At 35.8% G+C, this 14,160-nt stretch overlaps 1 protein-coding gene across 1 annotated transcript; it reads right to left on the bottom strand.

The window, feature by feature from the left end:
* Nucleotides 1-13,005: 13,005 nt before the first annotated feature.
* Nucleotides 13,006-13,936, bottom strand: LOC120073854. Its single transcript, XM_039026737.1, has one exon. It carries the CDS (start codon nucleotides 13,759-13,761, stop codon nucleotides 13,129-13,131), a length of 633 nt encoding a protein of 210 aa, XP_038882665.1. The 5' UTR covers nucleotides 13,762-13,936; the 3' UTR covers nucleotides 13,006-13,128.
* Between the last annotated feature and the right edge of the window lie 224 nt (nucleotides 13,937-14,160).

Genomic DNA, 14,160 nt, shown 5'->3' on the forward strand with positions numbered 1-14,160 from the left:
ATATTTTACATACATAGAAAATACATATTTTTACATACACAAAAAATGCAATAAAAAATACATGTTTTATACACATAAAAAATACGAAGTGTTCGCCTACAATGACACACTAATTGCATCTGTTATTCACTCATTTTCTCCTGAGTGATTACGGACGGATCAACACCAGTCACCAAGTGTTCTAGTAATTTTATTGCAAAGATGCCACAATCAAGCGACCCGTGTTGTATGTCGACATTCATAGGTTGTGAGATTTTCCAAAGGGATGTGGATAGGTCCGGCTTTGAACGATCCACGTCACAATAGTGAAGTAGGGATGGTACTGTGACAGTCAATGGCTCCAACCAATTCACCAGCTTTTTCATTGGTGTGTATGACGGAAGTGAATCGAACACGAATGTGTGCCCTCTGTTAATGTCCATTGCAAGGACCATCCAGTGCTCACTGATATTCATTATCGTGTAAACAAAATCCACATCTACCCATTTGACATCGAATTTACCGGTGACATAGTCCTTGTACGTGTCTTCATCCTCCCATGCTAGGACAGCCTCCAGTCTCGTCTTATTCTTTATTCATTTAAATACCCCGCCATGAGCATTAAGGTGACTCTGCCAAATAAAATGAGAAGTTAAGTAATGAAATATATCATAGTAAAATGACTTTGCACAATAAAATATATCAAAATTTACCATTACATCAATTGGCAAGATGGTGAACTTGTGCATGCACATGTCAGGCCGGGTATAAAATTTTTCTTTCATAAAATGAAATAAAGTATTTATGGTCTGCACAAAAAATTTCTATGTCAGTAAAAGTACCAGATATCCAACTGTAAAGAAGTCAAGACTAGGAAACTTACATCGCACCCGACCCACGAACTCGGGGAAATCAATTCCTTGAAGAATTGCTTGGCAAGTGGTTTAAAGGAATTCTCTCGAACCTCGTTGTCGGTATTCTCGTATGAGATCCAGCCCATCATTTCTTTAAAGATATTGTGTGGAATGTCATGTGCTAGGTTGTATGCGACAATCGCTCTGGATAGTGACGTAGCTACACCTAGAAGAGGATGCTTAACCACACTTTTCTTCTTTACTTGAGTTGGAGGTGTATATTTATCAACAACTTTCCTCTTACGAGTAGTTCTTCGAGATTCCTACATAAACAGATAACAAAAAGTTACTCATCAAGAAATATAAAAATATAAACAAAGATTTCTGATCAATAAATTACTCACCAGTGTAACTTTTTTGTGGTCGTAACAATACCGGAAGTGTCGGCCTCTGGGATGTCAGACATGTTGCCCTTTGTTTGTGGGACGTCAGCCTTTATAGGTTCGACATCAGTTGGTGATGTTGTGGTGGTATCGGGCTCTAGAGGGGGGGATGAGAGTAGGTGAAGTGGTGGTATTTTGAGGCTCTACAAGGGGGGATGGGAGTATCAGAGGCAGTCGCATTAGTGGTATCGGGATCTCGAGATGGGATGGGTGACCTTGTTGTCTTCTCATTCACTGTGGAACCCTTCAATTAGTAAAGTAAAATGATGAGTTCATGAACACGTAGAAACTAAACACGTAAAGACATAAAATGATAGTAAATGCAAACCTTGCACATAGAATGCAACAGTGACAGGATGGTCGACAATTGTCCTTTCATGTCTGTCATGTTTTCCTCTATATTGGATACATGACTATCTAAACTCGAGATACGGCCATCCAACCTCGATAGTGAGCTGTCAATGGTCCACATGTATGAATAAATAGAATCGTTGGGATTGGCTCCCTCCCTGCGGGCAGCACACTCAAGACACTCCTCATCCATAGATCGCTCTCTATGGGAGATCGCAAGATGGACATCAGATGGGTTCAACTCGTCCTCATCGCGTACGTCCCCCACCACATCATGGAACATATCATCACTAGGTGTATATGTCCCTTCTTCCACCATTCCATATTCAACATCCTCGTGCTCAGAATGCTCGTGTTCATCCACTCCCTCCACCCTTCCACATTCATCATTGTCATTTCCATGATGATTATCACTGTCACTTTCACTTTCAGAACTAACCCCAGTACTCGACCTATTGCCACTTTCAGCACTATCATCATCGGCACCTAGATCAAATATAAATCGTCTGTCCACTGGGGTATCTCGAAACTCCCTCTCAGCGTCTGTCATGACAATACCCTCTTTAAACTTTATCTGCATTAACAACCCAGTAAATTGGTTAGTGTCAATTTAACAACCAAATAAACATATTATGCATAGAGTAACGTACATTGTTAGACTCGAATATCTCTCTCTCGAGTACTTTGAAGGACACCGAGTGGGAGCATGACCATCGTAATATGCGAGGCAAAGCCACCTTGCTCCTTCGCTCCACAATGTTCCCAGCTATCGATGCAGCTAGAATCTCGTACGTCCATACCTAAATAAAATTTAACATATATTAAGAACAATAGTAATGTTAAATCAAACAACACGATTATTATGTTAAGCAAATTTACCTGGAACGCTTGTGGAAATCCACGCAAAGAGTACTTCATAACGTAATTTTTATTTTTTTCACCTTCGTCTTGTATAGACTACTTTTATCATTCAACGCAATCTTTAGGGCATCGAGTGTCCTCTCCCAAATAATGGTACCCCAATCAAGATTGTTGTAGTACTCTATGTTTTGAACGTCCTTAAAACGTTTGAGGTCCACTGCATTTTTCTGTTTGTTCTTTCCCATCATTGCAACCTCAGTATAGTAGACTACTGTGATCTTCATAGCATCCTCATCATTTTCAAACTCCAACTTCTTATATTTTTCTTCAAGTAGATGGACATGCAAGGTGTCCTTTGTCACTCGATTACCAAAATAATTGATTACAAGTTCATACGAGGACTGCTCATTCTAATCAACTCATGTTGGGGATCGCCACAAACCAGTCATCAACAAAAAATCATCCTTAAAAAAAGTGATGACCTTTCCACAAACAGAGAATGACATTGAGTCAGATCTCGTCCTCTTCGTTTCTCTCAGCAACATATGATGAATAATTGGGCTGTTAAATACCATGTCAACATCTACAAATCGCCCAAAAACTGTTCTTTTGAACATGTCTAACTACCTTGGGGTAAGCTTCTCCTTCACAATCTTGTTTGCATTAGCAATATGGGCCAAGCTTATTACTTAACCGGAAAAATGGCCGACTACGAGTATTCTGAAACGTGTTGCCTTCTTAAATCACTCATGCATGAAATAAATATTCAATCATTAAACTCCTTCAGAAAAAAAAATTTAAAAAAAACATTTTGTTTAAATCTCGTTGGTATCGCTCTCGCTGGCATCGCTCTCTCTGGCATCCCTCTCTCCGGCATTGCTCTCTCTGGTGTCGCTCTCTCTAGTAACTCTCACTTATCTTGCTCAAATTCTCTCTTTTTACTCGTCTTCAATCACAGAACACATCGAAAACTAGAAAAACAAATTAAAAAACCATAGATTTACAGTATTTCTAAACCCTAGAACGACACACCCTTTCTGGTGTCGCTCTCGCCGATTTCACTCTCACTTACCTTGCTCAGAAACTCTTTTTACTCGTCTTCAACCACAGAACACACTGGAAACCAAAAAAATCATAGATTCACAGTATTTCTAAACCCAAAACAACCCACAAAGCCCAACTATTGATCACTTTAAGACATTTTCAGGCACATATTGAAAGATTTACTGATCACATTCGATTTGTCGGCAGCAGTGGAATCGTTTGCAAGCCGAAATGATGGATTCTAAAGAGTTTTTAGTTTATGTGCGATATGAAGCCGTTAGCCTTGGGAGATTTGAATGAAGAGTTCTTAGTTTTGGTTGATTTTCAGTAAAAAGGTAAAAAAACGAAGAGGTAAGGGTAATTTACATAATTTGGTATGGCGATGATGTCAGCAGAGGGTCAATTGATATTATGTTTTAAAAATGGGTCATTTGACATTTTGGACCCAAAAAATGGGTCATCCGTACAAATTTTCCTTCTTATGTATATACACATTTTTATATGGAATATAATGAAGGTACTTCAACTTACAAATTGTTTTAAGAGTAATATTTAAGTACAATTTAAGTGTATATCCTTTAATCACAAAGGAAAAAATACGTTTAAAAAATATCTTTTTGAAAAATTGTCACGTAGCATCTTGTGATTAGAATGCTTGAACGGATTGCATGAGAAAATTTCCAGTATTATGGTCGTATGAAAAATTTTCTATACTACCTTTATTCATTGTTTACCATAAAAGTAACGTTTAAGAATTATGTGGGATCCATAAAATGAATAATAAATAAACAGAATATTTAATGATACGTCAAATAATGAATAAAGTAGTAGATATTATAGTAGTATTAGAATTTTTTTTCGGATTCACAAATACGGGTGTATCCCATATTTTTTTTTTTTACAAACTGAAATTTTAAAAATAAATCACCACCCTATGAAAGTCTAGGGACCAAAAGTAATTTTTAACTGTTAAAATATTGTTTTATTTTTTAATGTTTTTCTTGTAAGTTGAGAGTTAGGTCATATATGAGCATTTAGCTAAAATAAAATATGGATTGTTTTCAAATATAATAAAATGAGTCAACTTATACAAATATAGTAAATATCACTGTTTATTAAGGATAGACATGGATAGACATCTATTAATAACATTTTATTATGTTTGAAAATATTTCTAAATAATTTTACCATTTAAAACAATTACCCATAATATAATCACAATTCAATTTTCAACATGAAAATGAAACTAAATGCGGCTTGTCATGGTCATGCTTTTCTAGGGCGTGTTACCCAACGCTGCATGTCCATCTCCACCTTTTTTTCCATGCTTTCATCCTATGTATTTCATTTTGCTAGTTAGTTTACTTATATATACTTTTGTTTGTGTATGATCGCTCGCCTGTTTCCATTTGCAAGGGTGGCGATGTATTTTTGTTCAGAATTCACTATATGAGGGTAAGAATAATCATCATATCCTCATACTTAGAGTGGTATGCTATAAAGTCGTTGTTTCTTATTTCTTTCTAGCCTACTACAATATTTCTTTGATCAAATCATGCTTTTAAACGTTTGTGAAAATCTTTTCCTCTAAACCCGTTTTCTACGAAACAGGGGTAGAGGTTGTAAGAGGTACTCGGTGTACCATCGGTGATCCGAATTCGAATTGACTGACTTGTTCTTGAACGGGAACAAGTGTCGCACAATCACCAAGTGATGCTTCCGAAAGGGTGATTGTGACAACTGGTATCAGAGCCAAGTTGGCTCATGAAGTTGAGAAGTTGTGATCATGTTTGCTCCGAAACAGTTGGGCAAGTTCCATGTTGACCGATTGGTCGAGATAGAAGAGAAAATGCTCTATCAAATAGAAGTCCCTGATCAGGTTTGGTTCCTAGAAACTCAGTTACAAGAAGTCTTTAACAAGGTCGATGAAATCGATGTAGTGGTTGGCCACTTAGACGGGATGCTCGTCAAGGAATTGTTAACAAGGGTTGTGACCCTAGAAGCAAAAACTATGAGAACTAGTAATCTCGAGCGTGGGGATGGCTCGTCGGGAACTGTTGCCCCTATGGAAGAGCGTGTCGAAGAATTAGACAGCTCGCAGAAAGCGATAATTCAGATGGTGGCTGAGCTATTTGAAGAATTTTGAGCCACTCTCAATGTCATCTAGGTAGAGATCGTAGACATCAATGTAAGAGTTAACCTCACCATGAGAGCGGTAGGAAACCATACTCCAACTGGGAGTACAGTCCAATTCAACAGGGTAAAAGTACCTGAGCCTAAGCCCTTCTGTGGGGCTGACGCGAAAGCGCTAGAAAGTTTTATCTTTGATATGGAGTAGTATTTCAGAGTTACAACACAACTACTGAAGAGTCAAAGATCACTTTGGCGACGATCTAGTAGAGGATGCCAAGTTATGGTGGAGGTCCCGTTTCCTGGACATCCAAGAGGGTCGATGCACCATCAAAACATGGGAGAGGCTGAAATAAGATTTGCGTTCTCTATTCTTCCCAGAAAATGTTGAAATTTTGGAAAGACATAAACCACGAGAATTGAAACATGCTGACACTATTAAGAACTACGTGAAACAATTTTTCAGACTGATGTTGGACATACGGGATATGTCTAAAAAAGACAAAGTTTTCTGTTTTGTCGAAGGTCAGAAACCGTGGGCAAAACAAAATTATATGAACAGAGAGTACAAGATTTTGCAACTGCATATGCAACAGCCACAAAATTGTTCGACTTAACTGACGAATCTCAAGAAATGAGGAAATTCTTGAGATTCCCAACTAGAGGGAGTAAGAGTAACTGTTTAAGCCCACCAAGAAATAGTAGGAAAGACAAAGACACCAGTAGGGATGGCAAACCACTTCAATTGAAGATTGAAAATATGTGGCGAGGGTCAAATCAGTAGATTTTTTTATCGGCCTCCATTCTTTTACATATGAAAGGGGCAGCATAAGGCAAGTGAGTGTCTGAAACGAGCAACCTTTAATGCCTTTCAAGCCTCATTAGCCTTGGACTCAAAAGGAAAAGTTGTTCATACAGAAGATGAGAATATACAAACACAGGAAGATGAAACCTCACGAGTTGAGGCTCTAAGATTCTTAGCTGCCCTCCAGAGGAATATGGGAAAAACAAAGGAACCCCAAAAAGGCAGATTGATGTATGTAGATGCTGAAGGAACTCTTATCCAAGAGAACCCATGAGCGAAAGCAAGATCTTTCCAAGCCCACTGTGAAAGAATTAAAGGCATTCACAAACACACAAAAAGTTATACATCTTAGAACAAATTACGACATGCTTTAGTAATTAATAACAAAAGGAACGAGAGATATACCTTTGAAGAACATTTCTTCTACAAATCTCTCGCTTTCGTGAAGACTTAGATAGCAACCTCTCGTTCAGATCGCCTAACCAACCACCTAGTAATCACGAACAGTCTTCTACTCGAACAAGCACCTTTTGACACTACCACTCAGCAACCTTGGTATTCTTGGAGTGAGAATCCAGGAGGTGTGGGCTCTGTTATGAATTTAGTAGAGGGATGGAGGAAGGCAACGATCGAACTATACGATCAAGCAAGTGGGAGAAGATACTGTCTATCACATAAACTGAGATGCTTGATCGTTTAGTAAAACTCGAAGGTACACGATTGCTTAGTAAAACACTATGATCGTTTACACAATCATTTAGTAACTCTCGCTTAGCATGCAATCGTTTAGTAAATCTCTTTACACGATCGTTTAGTAAAAGGCATTTTACACGATCGTTTAGGCTCTCACTTAGAAGGCTATCGTGTAGTCTCTCATCAGCTAAACGATTCGTAAAACACTTAATGAAACGATCTCTTTCAAAATGAAAACATTTTTCATTTTACGATAAGTTAGTTCATTTGATCCCACTTTCACGGTTAATGGAGAAAATAACCAACCACAATTATCTCATAATTATTTTAATTATAAATAAATATAATAACTAACTTATCATATTATATTTATAATCTATAGTTTTAATATCACATCATATGTAATATTTAAACCATAATTTCTTTTCTCCTTTATTCAATATAAATCACATTTATATCAAATTTCTCCAATTAATGTATCTCATACATCATATCAATTAAATCACATATAATTGAACCAGTTTAATTATATCATATATAATCAAACCCTCTCTTGTTAATTTGAACACTTCAAACTAACCCAAAAACTGATTCTCAACTTGAATACATTGAGCTACTAAGGGGACCTTATGGACTTGTAGCTTGAAGCTCCAACGGTATGTAAATAACTAACTAAACTCTTTAATCATGAGATCCACTATCCGTTAACTGTCGGGCACTCCATTAAAGACTGATAGCTGCACTCTTCTCAGTACAGATATATTTCTGTGTCCATTGGATATAACCAATCAACAATACGATAACTCTTTATAGATCACTCGTATATACACCTGGGTCAATTTACCGTTTTGCCCCTATAGTTACATCTAACTCCATAAGTACCATTGATTCCTCTAATGAACAATACATCATAGTTCTACTATGAGTGAACACCTCTCGGGCCATGAGAAAGTGTGTCGCACCACATCGTTCAAGCCCCGGAATCAGTCCTTAAGGGAGAAATCTATCTACTTACCCCTGCTTCGGGAAAGGAGTGAATTTCATCTTATGTAGCTGAGTTCCCAGCTCCCCAATCAGACGAAACCCCAAAGTGGTAGGTTTGAGTCAGCAATCTGGCCACTCGCACCCATGTAAATCAAAGGACCGCTCTCATAGGCAGAAGTTCCCAACTCACTCAGGATTAAAGTCATGTTACCTATGGTCATCTTAGTGAAATGAAAGTCTCTATCATGAACGGTGTTATATAACGAGACTAAACACTTTGTGGTCCGGTCTTATACAAACTCCTTTGTATAGAACACCCCCGCTCGCATGTCTTCACATAAATGATCAAGATCAAACCATCTATAGCACTTTACAACACTTGTAACATCTACAAAGCGGGCCGTATCTATAGTGTCACCAGGATAAGGTTTCCCTCCTTTATCCATATACTACAGACCATTTATGTTATCACTTAAGGCATGATCCACTTGTATGTCTCCACATACATGCTTAAGTCACAACGATAACTAGGGATCTTAGTTTATTGGTTTTTTGTAAATGCAACTAAAATATCTCATATTTCATAGACAATAGTGAAGAAAATATCTCATATTATTACATCACAAGTGTTTGTTCATACAAGTGTTTACAAACTACAGGGCCCCTACGAGATTTAGGACATCAACCCTAACAAATGCTTGGGCCAACCATAGATCGGCCAAGAGTATCATGGTCAAGTCTAGAGCCACCCATAATTTTATGTCTGAAACAGAAGCCTGATAGTTAAGTCTCTCTTGGGAAGGAGGCGCAAAGAAAATGAAAGCAGTGAACTTTGCAGCCTTGCCTATTACAGGAACGATAAAGAGAATAATAGTAAAGTTGGGAGATTAAAGTGACACTATCTATTGCGTGATCGTTAAAATCGACGACTTTGACGTGGTATTGGGGATGGAATTCTTGCTTGAGCACAAGGTAATATTGATACCCCTTGTCAAATGCTTAGTGATCAGAGTGTCTACACCCACCGTTGTGCATGTCAGGATCAAACAGTTGAATGGAATAAAGATGATCTCGGCCCTCTAATTGGAGATGGACCTTACCCACGAGTCAGTTAAAACCATGGAAGGGAAAGCCCCTCAAGACTTCTTGCGTGTCTTGGAAAAGTGTCACGTTTTCGACTCAGATAGCTTACATAAGTCCCTGCCTCCAAAAAGAAGGAAAAGGAAGCCTAGACACCAAGAGTTCCTACTAAGGGACAAAGTTTGGGTAAGGTTGCATCTAGAACAACTTTGATTGCAAGGCAAAAAAGAACGTCACCTCGTGAGGAGATATGAAGGACTGGTGGAAGTCATCGAAAAGGCTAGGAAAGCCTCTTATCAAGTGCAATTACCATCATGGTTGGAGATTCATCCTGTCATCCCCATAAGTAGATTGAAGTCCTATCACCCTAAAAATGCTGATGAGCGATGTAGTGTTATGACATGTCCACCTGCCACGACGAAGAGACCGACAGAGAAAGAAGTCAATGAGAGACTTGTTGGAAGAAGCAACAGAGTTGGAAGATTAGGACAAGGTTTGGAAGAGTTCCTGGAGAGGTGGAAAAGTCTCCAAGGGAGAGAAGTTTGTTGGGAGCGCACAAAAAATATTAAGGCATCTGCTCTACAATTTGCTGAGTTCGACTAGAGTCGGTTGATAGGAACATCAACCAATTGAGAGAGGGAGAATGTCACGGTCATGCTTGTCCAAGACGTATTGGCCATGGCCACATGTCCACCTCCACCCCTTTTTACCATATTTTCATCCTATGTATTTCATTTTGCTAGTTAGTTTACTTTCTATGTACTTTTCTTAGTGTATGACCGTTCAGCCGTTTCCATATGCAATGGTGGTAGATGTTTTTTTGTTCATAATGCACTATATAGGGGTAAGACTAATCATCATATTCTCATACCTGAATTGGTATGCTATAAAGCCGTTGTTGTTGCTTATTGCTTTCTAACCTACTACAGTCTTTCTTTGATCGAATCATGCTTTCAAACTTTTGCGAAAATCTTTTCCTCTAAGCCCGTTTTCTAAAATAGTTTTCTCCGAAACGGGGTGGAGGTTGTGAGAGGCACTCGGTGTGCCATCGGCGATCCAAATTCGAATTGGCTGACCAGTTTTGAGTGGGAACAAGTGCCGCACAATTGTTAAGTGAAGTTTTCGAAAGGGCAATGGTGACACGACATATATAAACTCATACACGATTTTCTATTCCATTAATTAAATTGGTCTTAACTTTGTTTTTTAAGTTCCGAAACCTTTTAATTTTCAATGGCTAATATATTTAGCTCCCATTGATTCCAAAATCTTAGTTTGTCCTTAATATCTTAAGTATTGAAGAATTAGGCAAATATCACTTTATACGTATGAAAATTTGAGGTTGTATCAATTTAAACCCTAAATTAATAATTGTATCAATTTAAATCCTAAACTTTTCGGGTTGTATCAATTTAAATTTCATAGTAATAATTGTATCAATTTAACCCCTGAACTTTCACTGGTGTATCAATTTAAACATTGAAATTTCATTAGTGTGTCGATTTATCCTGAACTTTCATAAATGTATCCAAATAAAACATAATGAAGGGTTTAAATTGATAAAATTATTAGTTCGTGGTTTAAGTTAATACAACCCCTAAAGTTTAGGGTTTAAATTGATACAATTATTTGGGTTTAAATTGATAATACCCCAAAGTTTAGGGGTATAAATTAGGGTTATTACCAAATATAGAAAAACAAACCAAAATATTTACAAATAATAGAAAAATATCATTGTCTATCTACGATAGACCGCGATATATCTATCTAAAATTTTCAACAATTTTGTCATTTAAAACAATTTCCCTATAAATTAATATTTTTTTTCTTCTAAGAATTAACATATAAATCAAATTACAAATTTGGTCCTACAGTGCGGAGAATGTTATAATTTAGTCTAGTTTTAAAAGTTAAAATCTTATTGTTTAATAAACCTCATAAATATTATACTTTTGTTTTACAAATGTGGGATGAGGTCAAATATCTAACCTCGAAATCAATATTATATAATTTATGTAATTAAATTGTGTTAAGTTGGCATGTTATTATTATTATTATTATTATTTTGCTAAATCTTTATGTTGAAACTATATTAGTTGTCTTTTTTAAATAATCAATGATAAAAATAATGACAATTTTGTATAACTAAATTATATATTTTAAAATTTTACCAGCCAAAATAGAACAAATTAAGAAACTTCTAGCATTGGAAAATTAAAATTTAAAGTTCACATCTACGTTTCTTGAAAATTAAGAAACTTCCAACTTTTTCATTGAGTTGAGAATCTCAACATTTACTTCCAAATCAACCCATTAAATCTTTAATTAAAGTTGTGAAGAACCCATATCAACGCATTAAATTTTAATATAAAGTTATTAAATTCTAATATCAAAATAAATAATCACATAGGTAGACATAGTATTCGAAAGCTTAATTTTCAATATCTTGTTTGATGACTATTAAAATATTTCCCTAATAAAAAAAAAGATTGTGTTTAACTAAACTCGATTTTCAAAAATATAAAATTAACCATGACATTGTTATGAACTTCAAAAAAAAATAATTGTCATCAAATAGAGCCTAAGATTTTCTATTTAAAACTTTGACTCGACATTGGATATTGGAGGGGAGATGTCTTTAAATCTTTAAGTCCTTACAAGTATCCCACTAAAGTTGATTAAAGATTTGAAAGCGATTTTAAAAAGGTAATTGTTTTAATTAACAAAACTGTTGAAAATATTTTTAAATATAGTAAAATATGTCTATCTATAAATATCTATCGCTGACACTAATAAATGTCTATAAATATCTATTATAGGTAGTGACTTTTTGCTATATTTGTAAATAAGTTACTAATTTTTCTATATTTGAAAATAACTCATTTTAAAACATAAAAATTAAATCATACTTAAAATCCATCTAAAACATGTCTTCAATTATTCATAAATCAATTTAATGGGCATGCCTGTGAGTGATTTTAAAATATTTCAATCACTATTATCATTTTCAAAATTACTATAAAATACTTTTAATCAAATTTGTATTTAAAAGTGTCAAATTTAGTGCACGTGTGAGAGTGATTTCAAAATTATTAAAATCACTTCTGATATGTTTAAAGTCACCCAAAATACGTATTTAATCACTTAAAATTAATTTAGTATTTAATTTTACACTTTTATATATATTTTTTGTATCATCGAAGTTGATATTGAATTATTAATAGCATTTTTGAAGTGATTTTAAAAATGCCAAAAGTGATTTTAACAATTTTAGAATCATCCAAACGTATTATTGGAGACGTGTTTCAAAGTGATTTTAAACATGATAAATGATTTAAACAATTTTAACAACTTCTCTCAAATGTACATGAAATAATTTTGAAAAAAACAAATGTGATTAACTCTTTAAAAATCACTCTCAAATATACTATACAACAATAAAAAGTCGAAATTACAAATTTAATACGTAAACTTACTCTAAGGTTTGTATATATTTTATCCATAAAACTTTAAAATGTGCCAATCTTGTCCCTTAACATTTAATTTCGTTTCTAGTAACTTCCCAACAAATTTAGAATTTTTAAAATTTAGAGCAAATTACATGGGGGGTTTTACATTTTGCTCTAAAATTTAATTAATCCACTATAAGGTTACAATATTTATTTATTTATAATTTTAAAAGTTCAATGAATCAAAGTTGAACTATACCCAAATCTTAAAATTTTAGGGAATAAATTTGTAACTTAACTAAAAAACTGACCACAGAAGACAGGGAGGAAAGTTTAGTTCAAAAATAGTAACTAAATACCAAATCAATCAATAAAAACAGTGTTAAAACAGCCCTAAATAAACCTACAAATCTGTTCATAATTTACTGAAGAACAAGAAGAAGAAACTTAATTAATCAGATCTTAGTATGATAATTACACTGTTGATCTCCAACTTTCCTCTCCGATATACTGACATTGAAATCACACGACGTAGTTGAAACCACATGAATGTTGAAAATCCCCAAAATCCTCACCTTACCTGAAATTCTCGTATACGTATTCAACGGCATCGTTCCAGCCACCACGTCGGAGAACACCGTCGTCGTCTTCAGTAGCCGATCTGCCATGATCGTTAGCGTGATATTCATCTCCTTCCTCTGTCCCGCATCGATTCGCCCAGCCGTAATCGGCGCTTCTCCGACCAATTCCCCTCTGTAATTCAAAAACGCGGTGCTATTCGAGTAGCTGAATCCGACTTTGTTAGGGTTCGTGATTGCGACGTCGGCGATCAGAGTGACGTTGATGTCGACAGAGACTCTGGCTAGGTTTAGCGACACATCGAGATCGGCTAGGGTAACGGAATTGATGGCGGTGATAGGGCGTTTGGCTTTGAAAACCGTGAAGGCTAGAATGACGATTAGAACTACGAGGAGGACGACGGTGGCGATGGAGATTCCGATGCAGGTGTTGCGGCGTCTCCGGGAGCGGGCGGCGGCGATGGATTGAGTGGATTTGGGATCTTTGTTTGAGGAGGAGGCGATTTCCATGGCGGTGTGGGGATTTTGGGAGAGAAATATTGAGATTGAGATTTTATGGAGGCATTGAAATTTTGGGATCTAACTTTCAACTAATTGAAATTAATTTGAGTAGGAAACAGGTAGATGGAGAAAATGCTTCTCCATTTTGCTTTAATTTGCTTCTTGTTCTTCCCCCTTTTTCTTTTAGCAAGGATGAACATTTATTAGTCCTGTGGGTTTTGTTTTCAATTTTGGACCCTATAATTTGTGAAATTTCAATTTAGTCCTCTTAGTTTCGAAAATGCCAATTTAGTTATTATAGTTTTGGGTGTTCAAATCATTCCAAAATCCAAACAATCCAGACTATCTAATCCAAACAGTAAAGGTTAGATTAGGTTAATTTTGTTCCGGGGTCAGGTTGAGTTGAAA

The sequence above is a fragment of the Benincasa hispida genome, chromosome 3 (assembly GCF_009727055.1).
Source record: "Benincasa hispida cultivar B227 chromosome 3, ASM972705v1, whole genome shotgun sequence".
Lineage (NCBI taxonomy): Eukaryota > Viridiplantae > Streptophyta > Magnoliopsida > Cucurbitales > Cucurbitaceae > Benincasa > Benincasa hispida.

Excerpts from the sequence above, each read along its gene's own strand:
- LOC120073854 (XM_039026737.1), bottom strand. The coding sequence starts at position 13,761 with ATGGAAATCGCCTCCTCCTCAAACAAAGATCCCAAATCCACTCAATCC.